This window comes from Heterodontus francisci, chromosome 6 (assembly GCF_036365525.1).
Source record: "Heterodontus francisci isolate sHetFra1 chromosome 6, sHetFra1.hap1, whole genome shotgun sequence".
NCBI classification, from domain to species: Eukaryota; Metazoa; Chordata; class Chondrichthyes; order Heterodontiformes; family Heterodontidae; genus Heterodontus; species Heterodontus francisci.
In genome coordinates this window covers 81,235,710-81,256,026 of record NC_090376.1, presented here as the reverse complement: position 1 = coordinate 81,256,026, position 20,317 = coordinate 81,235,710, and the positions used below count along the sequence as shown (strand labels likewise).

The window sequence follows — 20,317 nt, the reverse complement described above, 5'->3', positions numbered from 1 at the left end:
TTAAAACAGAAATCTAAAAGATTGATTTCTAAAAACAACTGAACTAAGCAATTGAAGTCAACTGAGACACTTACCTTCCCTTTGTAAGCCTCTGTAGAAACTTCCAGTAGGAAGGCCGTAGGTTCTGTACTTCCATCACTGCCTAAAAGTCATGGGGAAAGTTAATCACGATATTTCAAACACTCAATGAAAAGCAATCGGACCTGAATATAAGGGATCATTTCAGTGAATAACATTTTATATTGATTCCACAGCAGTGCTTTTCAAACCTGCATTCCTTTGATAAGTGCATCACATTCCATTTTCTAAGTGAACCATTTAATGACTCCCGTTTTGCTGTACATGCTAAAGAACCCTTTCTGTTAACTGCATTTTTCTTCCTCCTAGTATTCACTATAAGAATCTTACAACACTATATGGGTTTGCACAGAATAGAAATGTCCGCTGCTCTCACTGTGACAATTGTTTTCTTCTATCTCCTTTTGATTCCTTGTGACTGCTATCATTTCCTAATCAGTTCCAACAATGCTTATAATGTTGTTCAGAACTAGAATTCAGAATGGGCGAAGGTTGCATAGGCTGATTTATGATGTTTATGGTTTTTGATTTCACCCTCCATTCCCAGAAGATCAGGAAAAAAACGGAGCTCACCACAAGGGGAATATAACCCACTTTCGATCATTCCATGGCACAGCATTTCAGGGCATTGGCACACTGGACCACAGGCCACCCATATACACAGTTCAATAATAAACTTCTGATTCTTTGCATCTCCTTATAGCAGAATGGCAGCATTATACAATTTAAAAATACATTAACCCTGAATTAGACCGAGAGATACCAACATGTAAATGCTTAACAATCTGATGGCCAACTCCTCACTTCAGTGCTACAGCCAAGATGTTAATCCATCTATCTGAAATTGATAAATGACTCCGCTAAAATAGCAAAGAAACAAATGTGTTCATTTGTACACTAACATCCTAAAGGTTAATTTCACCATCATTGTGTTTTGTTTTGTGCAATGTTGAAATATTCTTGAACGTTTATTCTTATGCAGAAATTAACAATGTATCAATCAGTGGGGCCCTTAAATAACAACAACTTATATTTATATTGCACTTTAATGTAATAAAACTTCCCAAGGCGCTTCACAGGAGCGTTATAAAACAAAATATGACACTGAGCCACACAAGGAGATATTGGGCTGAATTTTCTGGCAGGCGTTGGAACCCTGACATCGGGCCCATAAGGCGATCCCAAGACCGCCCATGTCCTCAATGTACCCACCGGCACAAAATTCTGGGTGGCAGCCTCCTTATTGGCCACCTCTGAACTCACTGTCCTATTAAGGCAGCCCCATTGAGAGAGGTAGGTGCTGGCGAAGCAGGCAGGCGAGCGTGAGGGTGCCTCAACTTAGAGGTGCACTTGGGTGCCTGTACAGAAGTGATAAATTGAAGAGGCCTGAGACCATAGGGCCATCGGGTTGGAGGGGAAACCCCACTGCAGGCCTATTCACAGACGGGGTTGCGGCCTCGTGGCCTTTCATCCCCACGGCGCAGTCTTTGGGGCCGGGAGACTCGAGCTTTGATGGCCACCCAGCCTGCCGCCTCCATTGAGCTGCTGGTAAAATACCGGTGCTGGCACAAAATGGCCCCTAAGTTGGGCTCAAATTGGCTGCCCATCTCTGTGGAGCACACAGCCAAGCCGGTTCCCAACCTGGCCTTGGGACAGTCCTCCTGAGACAGGAATGCATCGAGGAGACATCCCATTGCAGCCCACCCCCGGCACTGCCTCCAACCCCATCTCCACAGGGCTGGGAAAATCCAGCCCATTAGGTCAGATGGCCAAAAGCTTGGTCAAAGATGTTTTAAGGAGTATCTTAAAGGACGGAAAAGAGGTAGAGACCCGGAGAGGTGTGGTGAGGGAATTCCAGAGCTTAGAGCCTAGGACACCTAAAGCACAGCCACCAATTGCGGAGTGATTTAATTTGGGGATGCTCAAGAGGCTAGTATTAGATGAGCACAGATATCTCGAAGGGTTGTGTGGCTGGAGGAGATTATGGAGGTAGGGAGGGGCGAGGCCATGGAGAGATTTGAAAACAAGAATTTTAAAATCATGATGTTACTTGACTGGGAGCCAATGTAGGTCAGCGAGCACAGGAGTGATAGGCAAATGGGATTGGTGCGAGTTAGGACATGGGTAGCAGAGTTTCAGATGAGCTCAAGTTTACGGAGGGTAGAATATGGGTAGAATACAAGGAGTGCATTAGAATATACAAGTCTAGAGGTAACAAAGGCATGAATGAGGGTTTCAGCAACAGGTGCGCCGAGGCAGCGACAAAATCAGGTGATACAACAGAGGTGGAAATAGGCGGTATTAGTGATGGTACTGTAATTTTATTTTTCAGAATATGCGATTTGCCTTTAAGACTTGCAAAGGATCAGTATTGCTTTAAGAACCAGCAAGCCTCAGGAGTTACAGGAAGGTGCATTTTCATGGCCTTAGAAACAGCCATTTGGAGACTGCGATTCAAAGGGTGCATTCTCGTTACCATAGATACAACCACTGGGAGTGAGTATTAAGCGATACATTTGTTACAATTCCATTTTGAACTGGCTTTTTAGTTGAAGACAGTTTGTTCTAACAGAACTCAGACTAAGGACACACAGACAGCTGTGGTGACAGCACCTGGAAAAAGAGTTCTTAACCATTTAAACTGAAGGAATAGGATTTTAGTCTGTTTAATTATTATCTCTCAAAATTCTAAAAAAAAGTCAAGCCAAAAGAGAGATCTCTGTTAATTTAAACTGAAGGAAGGGAAATTAGACTGTGACAATCGTTTATCCCTCAAAAACTCTAAAGTCAGATTGATTCTATTGAAAGTGTTTGCAAGTCATTGTTTGTTGAAATTCACTGGAGAAAGAAAGCATCACCTGCTGCTGGAGTTGGACTATGGACTGTTCTACTGTGGAAGAACCTTTCTTTCCGTATTGGACGGGGCTGTGAGGACTTCAAGCAACATTCTGTGAGGACTTCAAGCAACATTGGACTCTAAATTTGCAAGGACTCTAATTTTTCTATTTTAAATGTTGTTTATATCTTCATAGTGCTTAAGAATTTAGTTCTTCTAATTAAAGAGTTAATTTGTTGATTTAAAGACACCTGGTTTGGTTAGCCTCATTTGGGGGTTAATACATGGTACAATTTGGCTGGGTCTTTCTTTAATTTGGAAAGTTTTAAATGATATGTTAGGTGATCTGTGAAGCGACGGGATTGAATTAACAGTGCGTCTCTCCCACCACAATCAGAATCGTATATTTTGATTGGGAGCTTTGACTGGAGCGGTCGGTCATAACAGTAACAGTAACCCAAGCTCAACTTGGGGTTAAATACGACACCTAAGGTTGAAAACAGACCGGTTTAATCTCAGACAGTTGCCAGGGAGAGGGCCATCGGTAGCTAGGGAATGTAGTTTGGAATGGGGACCAAAAACAATAGCTTCAATCTTCCCAATATTTCATTGAGGAAAATTAAATATGTTTAAAGCTAACGCTAACTAGTATTTTGAAAAAAAAAGTGTTAGCAACAGAGTAACCTTTTAGGCAAAAGACCATTGGCCCATCTAGCTTATTCTCCTTACTAATAGGAATTATCCAGTCTTTGCTTTAAAACCTGCATAGCTTTCTGATCCACCACTTCACTGGTAATTATCTTCACTAAAAAAGTGGTGGAAATTAATTACCTTCCATTGATGCTCTGAACTTTAAATCCTGTTCTTATTTCTTAAATCCAGTACCTGACTGACCTAGATCCAAATTCTTCATAGTTGTCAATTATCTGCCTTTTGTGTGGACTAACAGCTTTTCCAAGCCTCATTTCTGCTGTTCACACAGGGCCTCAAAATCAGCAACTTTCCAGACTGCCGCACAAGCATTGCAACCAGTGACTGCATTGTAAACATTCGTACTGTGTTTGATAAACTGCAATAATATTCACCTAAGTGGGGGGATAAGGAAGCAGAACAGTGGCTCAGCTACTTCTCTCTTATCTTTAAAGTTCAGTGTTAGAGTTGGAGGGAGTATTGGCTTGGTAGGTTAGGAAAAAGATGGAAGCATTTAGAGGGAGCTGAATGGCTGGTCTCTATTTTGGTGATGAGGGGGCAGAGGGCAGAGGGAAATGACTAAGGAGGCAGCTGGTAGCGGAAAATAGAAGCTGGAAGCTACCTTTGCTCTTTAGGATGATCCTAGAATAATGGGTTATTTTGATGTGGTCAATTCAGATCTGGTGTTGGATGACCAAATTAGCTGTACACTCGATAAACTGAAGTCTGCAGTCCTTTGGACTTGAGGGATGAAGGTGGGTCCATACCATGGGCAATAACTGGGATGGGAGAGAGTAAATGTTTTCCTGGGGACAAGAACATCAAAGGTAGAAGTGAAGGAGTATTTGGTTCAAATTAACAGCTGCAAAAGTGCAATGATGACTGGAAGGCCAAAGGATAGGCAATTGGGAACTTGAAAGTGCAGCTGTAAGCCGTAGAGAATCAACATCAACTGGGAGTTTGTTAGAAGATAGTTCTATTCTTCACCAATTTGGATGATAACGTAAAGTGCAAGGATACAGTTCAACTAAAACCAGAGTGCATTCCTGCCTGAACATAGCTCAACATAGTTTTACAGTTTTTCATATGGTGCCACATCCTAACCGCTTCTGATGTTTCCTGAGTTTGTGCCTTCTATTAGCTCTGCCATCACAGCCGTAACTTTTTTTGTGCGCCTGTGTCACGCAATCAAAAGACAACATTGTGCGATTACACTGGGTGAGAAATGAGGTCAATCAAAAGGAAAAGAGAGCCATACTAAACAATATATTGCTGCACATATTTAAAACTCCAGTCTATGTAGTTACTTTAAAACTGATCTACTGTCCCTTCTAGTTAATTTATTCTTCTATATAAATAATAATCATTTGATCATCAGTTATATGTCTTCCTGATATAAGCATCTTATCAATTACCTCATCTATCCAAGAAGTTCCTAGATTAACTATCCAAATCAAAGTTGTGAATTGACGCTTTCAATGCTCTACTCCATTGTCTTGTCTACAGCAATATGGACGGGGGTTGGCATGTGATTTCTAGATGGGAGTGGGGGAATTTTGGTTAGACTGGCAAGGCATTCTGTAATTCTCCCCAACACTTGAACAGTGTAATCGTTCAACTTTAATAACAAATACATTTGATGTCACTATACACTGCTTCAAGCAACATTGCTCAAGACTGAATTCTTACATTCAGAACAAATACAGCCACAGCAGATGCATAATTGAACAATTTGGCAGATTTAATATTTTGGTGAGAAACTTGGTTTTACTGAGATTGTTGAGATTTGAGTTGATTTTCTTGCGGTTTTAGTATAGAAGTCATTCTGTAGAAACGGAGATCTACTGTGTCAAATAATGTTCCTAACCCTTAGGTTATACATGTGACTTGAAGTTATTGCTTTGGCAAAACATTACTTAGTTTTATTTCCTGAGAATGATCAATGCAATTGGGATTAGCAAACAGCTGCTATCCTTCAAAATTACTCAGGTGTGTGGGGTTGCTTTGTGGCCAAATGCAATTAGAAAATAACTGCATGTATAGTTGAGAGCAAGTATTGGTGAGGAATATTGAATGTTTCCAGCTAATCCAGTTTGGTCTTCTACTGCCCCCTGAATGGCTACACTGTGTTTGACAGCATGAACAAAATAAGTAGTAAAAGAACCTGAGCTCTCCTTCTCTGATCTAAAAAGCACCCAATGTCATCTTCACGAGTAGCAGTGAAACCATAAGGTTAATAACTGGATAGGTAGAATTGCTCAAAATTATGCTTTTGTATAATTAGATAAATAACAGGAGCAATGCAATGCATTCATGCACATATTGAGCTGGAAAAAGATGTAATTTTGAATGTCTGACTCATGATATAAACCTAAGTAATCAATTGTGTTTCCTTGTGCTCATCAGATGATGAATGTTAGTGTTGGGTACTTTTTCACATCAAGTACATGAAGTCAGGATATGCATTACATTGTCAGATGCTAACTACTGCTGTTATGCTAGAACTTCGGGAATGAATTAATGCTGTTGTTGAGTGCTGCCACAATGCATCTACAACTACTTGGCAGATAAACAGAAAGTGATAGTCTGACAATAGGTTCATCGCACATTAATTGCAGTATAATTATAATGGGTGAACAGAAAGTCCTTCAAAATTCAAGCAAGTTATGATGTCACATCATGGTATCTGTATTACCAAAAATGCATGAAACTCTGAGTAAATTGGAGTGGCATTACCCATGAGCAGGTACACTGTGCTGGTGTATAATACGCCTCATGCTAGCTGGTGTTCACGTATGTGTAACAACAGGATAAATCTTCCTCGATTCTGCGTCAACCCCCAAGGAGAATACTGTACTGAAACTGTGCGTCATTCCCCATTTCACAAATCGCGCATCCTTATGGTCAATCTCTATAAATATCACCAATTTACTGCCAACTTGTGACCATTTTTATGCTGCGTACCCAAGTCCACGAGCTTTATTTCACCCACGATCATTATAGCCAGCAGACAATAAGCCTGCCTAGATTTGAAACCAGGGCCCATAGTAAAGAAAATATCTGCCATCGAATTCCTTATTATCAATTTCAGTTGAACTGGATCATGAACAAAAATAGTAAAAGGGCACATGTTCAGATTGCAGATTTTCAAAGACTGCCTGTGAAATATTATTTATATCTATCATTTTTATTGCATATACACCAACGTTTTGTTACATCATAAAATAGAGTCTTGAGTCACTTCAGTTAATAGTGTAACTCTTGATTTGAAATGCACTGAGAGGGGCTCTTCTGAATACGAATGTGCTCAAATCTGTTGCATCACTTAGTACTTACTGCTTGAAAACATATGGCTGTGGAAATCGCATAGATGATGGTATCTGCATGTGCAACGTATGGACATTTTCCTGCTTCAATGCCTTTGAAATACAGCGTCTGTCAGCAAAAATGAATACCAATTATTTATAGAAGTAATATGACCACCATCATTTTAATTTTAAAACTGTAATTTGCAGTATTCCAATAATTATTGAACAGGTCCAATATCCTGAAATATTTTACATATTTGAACTCATCACAAAACCCTGCTGGCATTCCCCTCATGTGAGGTCCAAATGACCAATAATGTCAGTGGCCATTTAGAAAAAGTATAACGGTGACTCCTGAAATGACTGCAGCCTTGTGCAAGGTAACAGAGCATCTGGCAGCAATAAGAATTTTTACCAGCAGGAAACCCATTGATAATTGAATATCATTGACAGTCTTTTTTGTGACAATTGGCCTCAATGCACCAGAATTAGGGCAGAGAAAATGACTAGAGCTCACACTCTTGATAGCTATCCAATGAGCCCTCCTGGAAGTGCAGGTGTGGACATTGAAGGTAGACAGGAAAGTGCTCAACTGTGAAGCTTCATGGTAGAATAGCCTGCTGACACACACTGTCAAGTCTCAGATATGGGAAATGCTAACACGGACAAGGTACTGAAGGGTGCCAGACACCCTGGAAACACACCCAGCAATAGGAGAGAGGAGAAAACTGGCAGAAAAACTTGTCAGTTTACTCAACCTGTTGCACAAAGTTAAAATAAGAAAAAGATGGAATGAATAGAGTAAAAAGTATATAAAAGCAAAATACTGCAGATGCTGGAAATCTGAAATAAAAACAAGAAATGCTGGAACCACTCAGCAGGTCTGGCAGCATCTGTGGAAAGAGAAGCAGAGTTAACGTTTCGGGTCAGTGACCCTTCATCGGAACTGACCTTCAGTTCCGATGAAGGGTCACTGACCCGAAACGTTAACTCTGCTTCTCTTTCCACAGATGCTGCCAGACCTGCTGAGTGGTTCCAGCATTTCTTGTTTTTATTTCAGAGTAAAAAGTATACTTGTTATGTTTTGACATATTTTTTTAAGAATTGCTAACAGTATCCCTTTCCAACTTGAATGTGCAATTTCTAAGGATTTGCATCAACTGCATTCACTGAAAATTGTCTAAGTGAATTGAAGGAGCTGCTCTGAGGTGTGAGGCCTATGAATCACAAAATCATAGAATGGTTACAGCGTAGGAGGAGGCCATTTGCCCCATCTTGTCCATGCTGGCTCTCTGGAAGAGCAACTCAGCTAGTCCCACTCTCCCACCTTTTCCCCATAGCCTTGCAATTTTCTTTTCTTAAGGTAATTATCCAATTTTCTTTCAAAAGCCACAACTGAATCTGCCTCCACCACACACTCAGGCGGTGAATTCCAGATCCTAACAACTCACTGTGTAAAAAAGTTTTTCCTCTGCCACCGTTGCTTCTTTTGCCAATCAACTTAAATCTGTGCCCACTAGTCTGGAACCTTCCACCAGTGGGAACAGTATCTCTACACCTACTCTGTCCAGACCCCTCATGATTTTGAACACCTCTATCAAATCTCCCCTTAATCCTCTCTTCTCCAAGAACAACAACCCTCGCTTCTCCAAACTATTCACGTAACTGAAGTTCCTCATGCCTGGAACCATTCTCGTAAATCTTTTCTGCACACTGTCTAATGCCTTCATATCCTTCCTTAGTGCGGTGCCCAGAAATGGACACAATACTCTAGTTGAGGCCGAACCAGTGTTTCATACAGGTTTATCTTAACTTCCTCGTTTTTGTACTCTATGTCCCCATTTATAAAGCCAAGGATCCCACATGCTTTATTAAATGTTTTCTCAACCTGCCCTGAAACCTTCAATAATTTGTGCACATGTACCCCCAGGTCCCTCTGCTCCTGTACCCCCTTTAGAATTACATCCTTTATTTTATATTGCCTCTCCTTGTTCTTCTGACCAAAATGAATCACTTCACACTGTCCAGCAATAAATTTCATCTGCCATTTGTCAGCCCATTTCACCAACCTGTCTATGTCTCCTTGAAGTTTATCACTATCCTCCTCACAGTTCACAGAATTTCCAAGATTTGTGTCATCTGCAAATTTTGAAATTGTGCCTTGTACATTCACATCTAGGTCATTAATATATATCAAAAAAGCAGGGTTCCTAACACCAACTCTGGGAAACCCCGCTATATATCTTCCTCCAATCCGAAAAACAACCATTCACAACTACTTTCTGTTTCCTGTCACTCAGCTAATTCCGTATCCATGTGGCTATTGTCCTTATCCATGTGACTCTAACTTTGCTGACAAGCCTGTTATGTGGCACTTTATGAAATGCATTTTGAAAGTCCATGTACACCACATCAACCGCATTACCCTCATCAACCCTCTCTGTTATCTCATGAAAAAACTCAAGCAAGTTAGTCAAACACGATTTGCTCTTAACAAATCCATGCTGGCTTTCCTTAATTAATCCACATTTGTCCAAGTGACTGTTAATTTTGTCCCAAATTATCGTTTCTGAAAGCTTTCCCACCAGCAAGGTTAAACTGACTGGCCTGTAGTTGGTGGGCTTGTCCTTTTACCCTTTTTTGAACAAGGGTGCAACATTTGCAATTATCCAGTCCTCTGGCACTACCCCTTTATCTAAGGAGGTTTGGAAGATTATGGACAGTGCCTCTGCAAATTCCTCCCTTATTTCCCTTAGTATCCTTGGATGCATCATATCTGGTCCTGGTTACTTATCAATTTTAATTACAACCAGCCTATCTAATACCTCCTCTTTATCAATTTTTAGCCCATTCAGTGTCTCAACTACCTTCTCTTTCACTATGACTTGGGCAACATCTTCTTCCTTGGTAAAAACAGATACAATGTACACAGTACTCACTTAAGTATCTCAGCCATGCCCTCTGCCTCTATGTGTAAATCCTCATTTAACTCCCTAATTGGCCCCACTCCTCTTCGTATCACCCTTTTATTATTTATATGCCTATGAAAGATTTTTGGATTCCTGTTAATGATAGCTGCCAGTCTCTTCTCATACCTCTCATTGCTTCTCTTATTTTATTTTCACTTCCTCTCTGAACCTTCTATATTCAGCCTGGCTTTTAATTGTATTATTCACCTGACATCTACCATATGCACCCTTTTTATGCTGCATCTTACTCTCTATCTCTTTTATCATCCAGAAAGCTCTGGATTTGTTTGCCCTACTCATGGGAATGTACCTTGACTGTAACTGAACTATCTCCTCTTTAAAGACAGCCCATTCTTCAGTTACAGTTTCGCCTGTCAATCTTTGATGCCAATATGCCTGAGCCAGATCCAGTATCATCCCAATGAAGTTGCCCCTTCACCAATTAATTATAATTGATTGCATTTACTCTGGATTGCTTCTTGTCCTTTTCCATAGCTAACCTAAAACTTATGATGTTATGGCCACTGTCCCCTAAATACTCCCCGACTGACACTCGATTCACTTGACCCACCCCATTCCTCAGAACAAGATCCAACAATGCCTGCGTCCTTGTAGACTGGAAACATACCGATGTAGAAAATTCTACAGAACAGACTCTAGAAACCCGTGTCCCTCTCTGCCCTTTACACCATTACTATTCCAATCTATATTAGGATAATTAAAGTCCACCATTATAACTACTCAATAATTCTTGCACCTCCCTATAATCTCCTTGTAAATTTGTTCCTTTATATCTTTCCCAATAGTTGGTGACTTATAGAGTACACCCAGCAATGTAATGGTACCTCTACTGTTTCTTAGCTCTAAGCAAATTGATTCTGTTCCTGACTCCTCTAGGACATTCTCTCTCTCCAGCACTGCAATGTTCTCTTTAATCAATACTGCTATCTCTCCTCTTTTCTTTCCTTCCCTATCGTTCCCGAACACCTTGTATCAGTAATATTTAGTAGCCAGTCCTGCCCTTTTCTGAGCCAGGTCTCTGTTATTGCCACAACATCATATTTCCACATGGCTGCACCTGCAGCTCACCACACTTCGTCCGTTCACATACATGCACAATAAACCTAATTTAGACCTTAAATAAAAACAAGAAATGTTGGAAACACTCAGCAGGTCTGGCAGCATCTGTGGAGAGAGAAGCAGAGTTAATGTTTCAGGTCAGTGACCCTTCTTCACAACTAGCAAATATTAGAAATATAAAAGGTTATAAGCAAGTAAAGCGGGGGTGGGGCAAGAGATAACAAAGGAGAAGGTGTAAATAGGACAAGGTCACAGATTAGCTGACCAGAGGTTGTGGAGCAAAGGCAATCAATATGTTAATGGTGTGTTGAAAGACAAAGCATTAGTACAGATAGGGTGTTAAAAGACTGAAAATTGAACAGCCACAAGTACAAACATGAAAAAAAACAGTGGGTAAGCCAACTGAAGAGGCGGCGGTTGGGGCCAGGAAACTGGAAATTGTCAAAATGATGTAGGGCGTCGGAAGAGTCACGGATGTAGATGGGAAGAGACTGGACCAGAGGAGAAAAGATAGAGTCAAGATAGGAAGAAATAAGTTCAGTGGGGCAGGAGCAGCCTGACACAATGGGTCTGCTGGGACAGTCCTGTTTGTGGATTTTGGGAAGGAGGTAGAAGTGGGCTGTCCAGGATTATGGGACTATGAGGTTGGCAGCTGTAGAGGGAAGATCTCCCGAGGAGATGAGGTCAGTGACAGTCCTGTGGCCAGTAGCTTGATGATCGGTGGTGGGGTCATGGTCCAGAGGGAGGTAGGAAATAGTGTCTGAGAGTTGGCGCTGAGCCTCTGCAAGGTTGAGGTCGGTACGCCATACAACAGCACCACCCTTGTCTGCAGGTTTGATGACCATGTTGGGGTTAGACCTGAGAGAACGAGTGCCTCAAGTTCAGAGGCGGACAGGTTAGAGCGAGTGAGAGGGGCAGAGAAATTGAGATTAGATTAGATTAGAGATACAGCACTGAAACAGGCCCTTCGGCCCACTGAGTCTGTGCCGAACATCAACCACCCATTTATACTAATCCTACACTAATCCCATATTCCTACCAAACATCCCCACCTGTTCCTATATTTCCCTACCACCGACCTATACTAGTGACAACTTATAATGGCCAATTTACCTATCAACCTGCAAGTATTTTTGGCTTGTGGGAGGAAACCGGAGCACCCGGAGAAAACCCACGCAGACACAGGGAGAACTTGCAAACTCCACACAGGCAGTACCCGGAATCGAACCCGGGTTCCTGGAGCTGTGAGGCTGCGGTGCTAACCACTGCGCCGCCCAATGTCACGCCGACAGTTTTCAATGCAAAGATCAAGAGCGGGTAAGAGGCCAGGGGGAGGGGTCCAGGTAGAGGGAGAATGCTGGAGGTGGATGAATTGGTCTACTGATCGGGGGAAGGACTCCTGGTCAAAGAAGTGAGCCCGGAGGCAGAGGCGACGGAAGAAGAGCTCAACGTCATGCCGAGCGCAAAATTCATTGAGGTGGGGGCGTAAGGGGATAAAACTGAGACCTTTGCTGAGTACAGAACTTTCAGCGTCAGAGAGGGGGAGATCAGAGGGTATAGTGAATACCCTCTGGCTGAACTTGTTCTCACATTGAACAACTTCGCCTTCAACTCCTCTCACTTCCTTCAAGTAAAAGGTGTTGCAATGGGTACCCCACATGGGTCCTAGTTATGCCTGTCTTTTTGTGGGATATGTCGAACATTCCTTGTTCCAGTCCTACTCAGGCCCCCTCCCCCAACTCTTTTTCCGGTACATTGATGACTGTATCGGTGCCGTTTCCTGCTCCCGCCCCGAACTGGAAACCTTTATCAACCTTTCTTCTAATTTCCACCCTTCTCTCACCTTTACATGGTCCATCTCCAACACTTCCCTTCCCTTCCTCGACTTCTCTGTCTCCATCTCTGGTGATAGGCTGTCTATTAAGATCCATTATAAGCCCACTGACTCCCACAGCTACCTCGACTACACTTCTTCACACCCTGCCTCCTCTAAGGACTCCATTCCCCAGTTTCTCCGTCTCCAACGCATCTGGTCTGATGATGCTACCTTCCATGACAGTGCTTCTGATATGTCTTCCTTTTTCCTCAACCGAGGATTCCCTCCCACTGTTGTTGATAGGGCCCACAACCGTGTCCAGCCCATTTCCCGCACCCCTACCCTCACCCCATCCCCTCCCTCCCAGAAACACGACACAGTTCCCCTTGTCCTCACTTTCCACCCCATCAGCCTCCATATCCAAAGGATCATCCTCCGCCATTCCCGCCACCTCCAGCGTGATGCCACTACCAAACGCATCTTCCCCTCCCTTCCCCTATCAGCATTCCGAAGGGATCGTTCCCTCCGTGGCACCCTGGTCCACTCCTCCATTACCCCCACCACCTCGTCCCGTTCCCATGGCACCTTCCCCTGCAAGCGCAGGAGGTGTATTACCTGCCCATTTACCTCCTCTTTCCTCACTATCCCAGGCCCCAAACACTCCTTTCAGGTGAAGCAGCGATTTACTTGTACTTCTTTCAATTTAGTATACTGTATTCGCTGCTCACAATGTGGTCTCCATTACATTGGGGAGACCAAAAGCAGACTGGGTGACCACTTTGCGGAACACCTCTGCTCAGTCCGCAAGCAGGACCCCGAGCTTCCGGTTGCTTGCCATTTCAACACTCCCGCCCGCCCACCCACCCCCGCTCTCATGCTCACATCTCTGTCCTGGGATTGCTGCAGTGTTCCAGTGAATATCAACGCAAGCTCGAGGAACAGCATCTCATTTACCGATTAGGCACACTACAGCCAGCCAGACTGAACATTGAGTTCAGTAATTTCAGAGCATGACGGCCCCTCATTTTACTTTTATTTTCAGTTATTCTTTTCTTTTTCCTTTAAAAGAAAATTTTTTTTTGTGTTTATTTTATTTCATCTTAGTTTGTTCAGTTTGCTTACCCACTGTTTTTTTTCATGTTTGTACTTGCGACTGTTCAATTTACAGTCTGTTAACACCCTATCTATACAAATGCTTTGTCTTTCAACACACCATTAACATATTGTTCGCCTTTGCTCCATGACCTCCTGGTCAGCTATTCTGTGACCTTGCCCTATTTACACCTTCTCCTTTGTTATCTCTTGCCCCACTCCCGCTTTACTTGCTTATAACCTTTTACATTTTTAATATTTGCTAGTTCTGAAGAAGGATCACTGACCTGAAACGTTAACTCTGCTTCTCCCTCCACAGATGCTGCCAGACCTGCTCAGTATTTCCAGCATTTCTTGTTTTTACTTCAGATTTCCAGCATCTGCAGTATTTTGCTTCTAATTTAGACCTTATTACATTCCCTCTTACTCTGACCCCACCTATTACCTTACTATTTCCTACTGTAGTTCTACTGGTCTCTCCCAATTCTCTGTGCACCTTGGTTTACCTGTCTAATATTACCTCCTGGTTCCCACACCCCTGATGTCAATACCATGCTGGTAGGCCCACCAAATACAAAATTAAGAACCCAGCGGCATACTGAGCACGTGGACAGACAGTTCCTGCTCACAATCTCGTGCTGGCTTCTCTGTGTGCTGACTGAGAGTCTGAAAGAAGGGATAGAGACAGCTGCAGACTGGCATTAGATAGTAATGAATGACTATAATCCAGGCCTGTTTTCACAGTGCAGGTACATCAATAATAGCAAGCGGAGAAAGTGGGAAACGAGCTGATGAAGTAATCGTAGATCATGACTGGGCCAGGAGAAAATGAGTGGACTTACAAACATATTTGAGATATAGAGGTTTTATTCTGATTATCACCATGAGATTCAATATAACTTTATTCAAGGGGCCATTAGCAGCTCAAAATTCAATATATTAAGATATTTAATATGTAAAGGCTCCACTATATCATTTTTTCTCTTTTGATATACTGATGTACCTGTTACGTATCTCCTACATTTTCAGTTTAAATTTCATATTTTTAGCATTTTAATTTATTTTCCTTTTAACTTTCCTACGATCAAATACTGTTAGAAAGAGGAATAGAATCACAGAAATGTATTTTTTTAAAACTACAACAACTTGTATTTATCCCTTACACTAAATTACGGTGGTTTATGAACCTATTTAGAACCACAAAAAATGAAAAGTTAAACGGAAGCCTTAAATCTATTGCTACGCACTTGCAAGAAGCATTCTGTTTCACACAATACAGCTTTACTGAATGATAGAAGTATATTAAGTAAACTTAAAGAGGTAAAACAGAAACCTTTCTTGTTTAGCTGGGATCAAGAAGCATTTAGTCTGAATTTTAACAGACTTAAACTGAATCTTTCCTAGGGAGTTGATGCATTTGGCAAAATAAAGAGTATAAGGAATTATACCATAAATGGCAGTATTTTTAACAGAGATGTCTGATATATAGAGTCCAAGTGTACAAGGCTGTAAAAAAGGCAACTGAGAATCTGGGTTTTATGCATACAGCCATTGAATATAAAAGCAAGGAAATGATGTTTAATTTAAGGACATTATTTCAATGGAATATTGCAGGCATTCCCTTAAAAACATGAAATTCTATAGAAATGTTAACATAAAACATCCCAAAGTGCATCACAGAGGCATAATGTGACAAAATAATCACCGAGCCACAGGATATATAGGCGTGACCAACAGCATGTTCAAAGAGTTGGATTTTACAAAGGGCCTTAAAGGAGGAGAGGTAGATGGAAATGCAGAAGGGGATGAGGGAGGGAATTCCAGAACATAGGCCTAGACAGCTGAAGACATGGTTGTCATGGCTGGGGCAAAGGGAATGCTCAAAAAACCAGAATCAGGAAACATTAAGTTTGATGAGGTTGTAAAGCTGGAAAACATTTGCCTCATATGAAGGCCATGATGGGATTTAAACATAAGAAAGAGAATTACAAATTGGAGATGTTGGGGGACCAAAGCCAATGTAGATCACCAAGGGGAAGGGTGAGAATTGAGTGGAACTTGGTGCGGGACAGGATACGAGCAGCAGAGTTTTGAGTAAACTGAAGTTTACAGAGGGTGAAGGATGGAAGGCAAGACAGGAGAATATTGGAATTGTTGAGTCTGGAGGTGACAAAGACATTGACAAGAGTTTTAGCCGCTGACAGCTGAAGCAGGGATGGAGGAACGTCATGCTACAGATGTACAAGTAGGCGGTCTTTGCAATGGAGAGTAAATGGGGTTTGAAGCTCAGCTCGAGGCTGAATTGTGAACAGTATGGTTCAGCCTAGACAATGACCAGGCAAGAGGATGGAACCAGTGGTAAGGGTTCGGAATTTATGTTGGGGGCTATAGATGATGGCTTCAATCTTCTCAATGTTTAAACAAAGGCAATTACAACTCTTCTGAAAGTGGCCAGTAGTCAAGCAGTCTGACAACACAGATTCAGTGGAGAGGTTGAGAGAAGAGGTAGAGCTGGAGGTAGTCAGCACAGATGTGAAACCTGACCCCAAGTCTGTAGCAAACGTTGCCAGGGAACAGTTAGGAGAGAAGAAAGAAAAGGAGGTTAAGGCCATATTTTTGGCGGTCTCTGGAGATAATTGTGCATAGGCAGAAAGTGAACAAAGCTCTCGTCATCGACAACCTCATTGTGGATAATCTACTGACCTTGACAGAAACCTAGGCCAAAGTAGCAATAACTTCTCCTTTTCTGAAGCCTTCTACCACGTTATACACACCAAAAATGCCCTGCCTTTTCACTTACTCTTTTGCACCTTGCTTTCCATCCAGCACTTTCCCACAAAACTTCTCGAGTTAACATTGTTAATGGCTCCCTTTACTCAGGCATCATGGGCTGGAATTTCCCAGCTGGGTCACAATCCTGACGTTGGCCTCAATTCTGGGTCAGGAACCCAGATGTGGCTGTAGCCAGGGAATCACTCACAATTTTCCCAGAGGCAGCCAGTTAAGAAGTTGCCTCTGGAAGGCCCATCCAATTAAGGACGGCAGGCACATTAGGGAAGTAGGAGACCCAATCAGAGGGCCCGCTGCGATGTCCAGCTGGCAGTACTACCTGGGAGAGGTGGGCACAGCTAAGGCAGGCAGAAGTCTGCGAGGGTGCCTCAAAACGGAGGCACTGCAAAAAAAAAAAATCCATGCATGGCCACAATTGGGCGGGGGTTTTGGGGGGGCAGTGGTGGTGTGAGAGAGGGAGCCCCCTACAGGATGGCTTGTGACCGCAGCTGTCAGGTTCCAACAGGTCCATGCTGGAGTTATTGAGAAGAGGCATCAATAGCTTTCAAGTCTGCTGCCGGGAGGCCACCTCTGGTTAAATGCTGCGCTCCAGTCTCAGCAGAGAACCCGCCCACCGTCGGGAAGATCCCATGGCACCATCACCTTTCCCCTAATTGGGTGCCTGCTGCCGGCTGGGTAGCCTGTGCCATGTTGACCCCATTTCCGGAAAGATTGCATTGGGTGGCCGACCCAACGTGCTTTTTTCCAACTTTGCACTTGATCCCAATTCCTAAGCTGCCTCCACAGGACTGGGAAAATTCAATCCCATACCTCTCCCTTTTAAAATTGCGATCACCGCCCTCTGTCCTCAAAATGGTCCCCCCTTGACCTATCTGCCTTCTCCAACTAACAACCCATCTCGCACTTCCCTTTCTCTCCAAGGTCCTTGAATGTGTCATCGTCTCTCCCACAAGTTTCCTTTCACAATCTTGTACAAAGAACCAAATTGCATCCTCTGTGACTGGAATTATATTTTGTTCATCCCCTCTAGTGTCCAGCTTCATGGGCTTATCTTTTCACGGTTCCACTCCTACCTATCCCAATACGCCAAATGCTTCTCTTTCATTCACACAATCACCTCTGGAGTTCCCTTTTCCCCATCCTTCACCCACTATTTTTCATCATCTAAATGCTTCATTTGGTGATAATTCAAATGAAGGGTCTATTTCCACAAGAAAAGCAGAAAGTGCTGGAAAAACTCAGCAGGTCTGGCAACATCTGTGGAGAGAGAAGCAGAGTTAGTGTTTCAGGTCAGTGACCTTTCATCAGAACTGATGAAAGGTCACTGACCTGAAAGGTTCTGTGTTTACTTCAGATTTCCAGCATCCGCGGTGTTTTGCTTCTATTTTAGTGGTCAATTTCAACATGGAGAGGCTGATGTCATCAACATACAACACCTCAGGGCTCTCAGGATCCATGTCTCACAATAAGTTATGAATGAATCAAAATTTTGTCCAAGTGATAACCCATTATTTTCAGCACTTGTCATAAACCTCACTCTTTTGCCACAAACTCCATCTTGCTTCCTTGGCCATTCACTAAGGCAGAATCAGGCTACACAAAATCTCAGCATTTCAAACCCTATTCAGTATCAAAGATTGATTACGTTCCACTTCTGCAACATCCCCCATTTCTGTCCTACTTCAATCCCACTGCCATAAAAGCCCTGATTGTTAGCACTAAACTCAATTTATCTAATGTCCTCTTTGCTAGCCGCCCAATCTCATTTTTCATGAACTGCAACTCATGAAGGACTCAAACAATTGTATCTGTCCTGCACTCAATCTTGCTTGGCCATCATCCCCATCCTTGTTGATCTAACTAACCCAATGTATTGAATTTAAAATCTCTATCCTCATCTACAAATCCCTCCATGTGTTTGCCCATCTATTCTTGGCAATCTTCGCTAGTCTTATTTCTCCTATACCCTCAAGATCCCAAAGTTAGGCCTTCTATTCACCTCTTCCAACTTTTATCCCATATTTATGGCACAGCTTCAGTTGCTTTGACCCTACTCTGTAAAACCTCCTTACTGCACTCCTCTACCTGCCTCCTTCTTTTCCCCCAAAAACCTTATCAAAATCTATTTCATCAATAAAGTTGTTGGTCACTCATCATGACTCAGCATTGTTCCTTTATGCTGGAAATACTCAGTAGGTCTGACAGCATCTGTGCAGACAGAAAGAGTATCTGTGCAGACAGAAAGAGTGTTAACGTTTCAGGTCTGAGGTTCTGATGAAAAGTCAGACCTGAAACCTTGGGCCGAATTTTTAAACGGCCACGAAGGTGGGACCAGAGGCAGATGGGTCCGCAATTTCTTGCCATTGGCCGGCGTACTAGCATGTTCTCGCCTCGGGGCCATTTGGAACATGACAGTTCAGGAGGGAATGGCTAACCTGCCCACAAGGTCACCCTATTAAGGCCACTCTGCTGATACTGACTGTGGATGTGAGCCCCCTGCTGAGGCTGAAACATGGCCTAGGGATGGAGGCGGCCTCCTGACAGCAGACCAGCGACAGTGCTCCATCTACCAGCTTTGACCCCCACCCCGGGGCTGCGATCTTGAGATGGTCACAGCTGCAGTTGTAAGCTGCCCTGGGGAGAGGTTCCCCCACAGTTGCAGTCTGGTGCCTGTGGCCAGTTTTACTTTCAACTTTTCAAAATGTGTTCAGTGGTGCCTCCATCTTGAGGTGCCCTCCCTCTCCTACATACGTCAGCAGCTCCCACCTGTAATGGTGAGGCTGCCGAGCTCTCAGGGTTCTCCGGTCTCCGATTGGCCCTCCAGCCTTGGTACCCGCACACCATCCTTAATTGGATAGTGAGCACATTCCTTGGCTACTAATTGGCCAGCTCATCAGAAAACACGTCGAGCATCACGCACCGATGGGACCCAGAAATGCGCCTGACATCAGGGTCCTGACCCTAGAACTAAAATCCAGTCCATCGACTCCATTTGTTTCTCAATAGCTGCTGCCAAACCTGCTAAGTATTTCTATCATTTTCTGTTAATAGTTCAGATTTTCAGCATCTGCAGTGTTTTGCTTTTGTATCATTCCCTTATCTCCCCTCTGTAAAGTATCTTGGAAATTTTTGTATATTACAGGCACTATATAAACGTAAATTGTTGTTGAAAGTAAAACTGAAGTGGAGGAGAACAAGCAAAATGGTAAACTGAGAGAAACATACATAAAGGAGCACAGAGACATAGAGAAACAGAGGGAAAGTTTTTTTTGCAGACTTACCACAATCAGTATTCTCAGCTAGAGGGCTGTGAAATTTTTGGCATGACCTAGCCTGAAAAAGTTTTAGAACCACTGAATCAGATAGTTCTGTTTAAATTTATTGTAAAGAATGACAATTGGCATGAGCCAGCCTTGAGTGAGGGGATATGGGCAGGTGTTCATGTTCCAACCATCATGTTTATTAGTGGTTGCGTCAATGATTTATAACAGTTTATATAGTTTAGAATAGTCAATAGTTTATAACATTATTTTAAAGGCAATTGGATATATATTTACGAAAATGACTAAGATATGAAGAAAGGGCAGGGAAATTAAAGTATCAGTTCCAGTTAAAGAGCCAGCACATACAAAGGCAAAACAGGCTGAATGGCCTTCCT

General features: G+C 42.7%; 1 protein-coding gene across 2 annotated transcripts in view; it reads right to left on the bottom strand.

Moving 5' to 3' along the window:
* Positions 1 to 20,317, bottom strand: part of tmem135 (transmembrane protein 135) — a 568,932-nt gene that overhangs the window by 10,355 nt on the left and 538,260 nt on the right. For both annotated transcript variants that reach the window (XM_068033973.1, XM_068033974.1), the window contains 2 exons: positions 6,941 to 7,039; positions 75 to 142 (listed from right to left, as the gene is read on the bottom strand). In XM_068033973.1, coding sequence (XP_067890074.1) covers positions 75 to 142; positions 6,941 to 7,039 — 167 coding nt within the window. The remainder of the gene's footprint in view (positions 1 to 74; positions 143 to 6,940; positions 7,040 to 20,317) is intronic.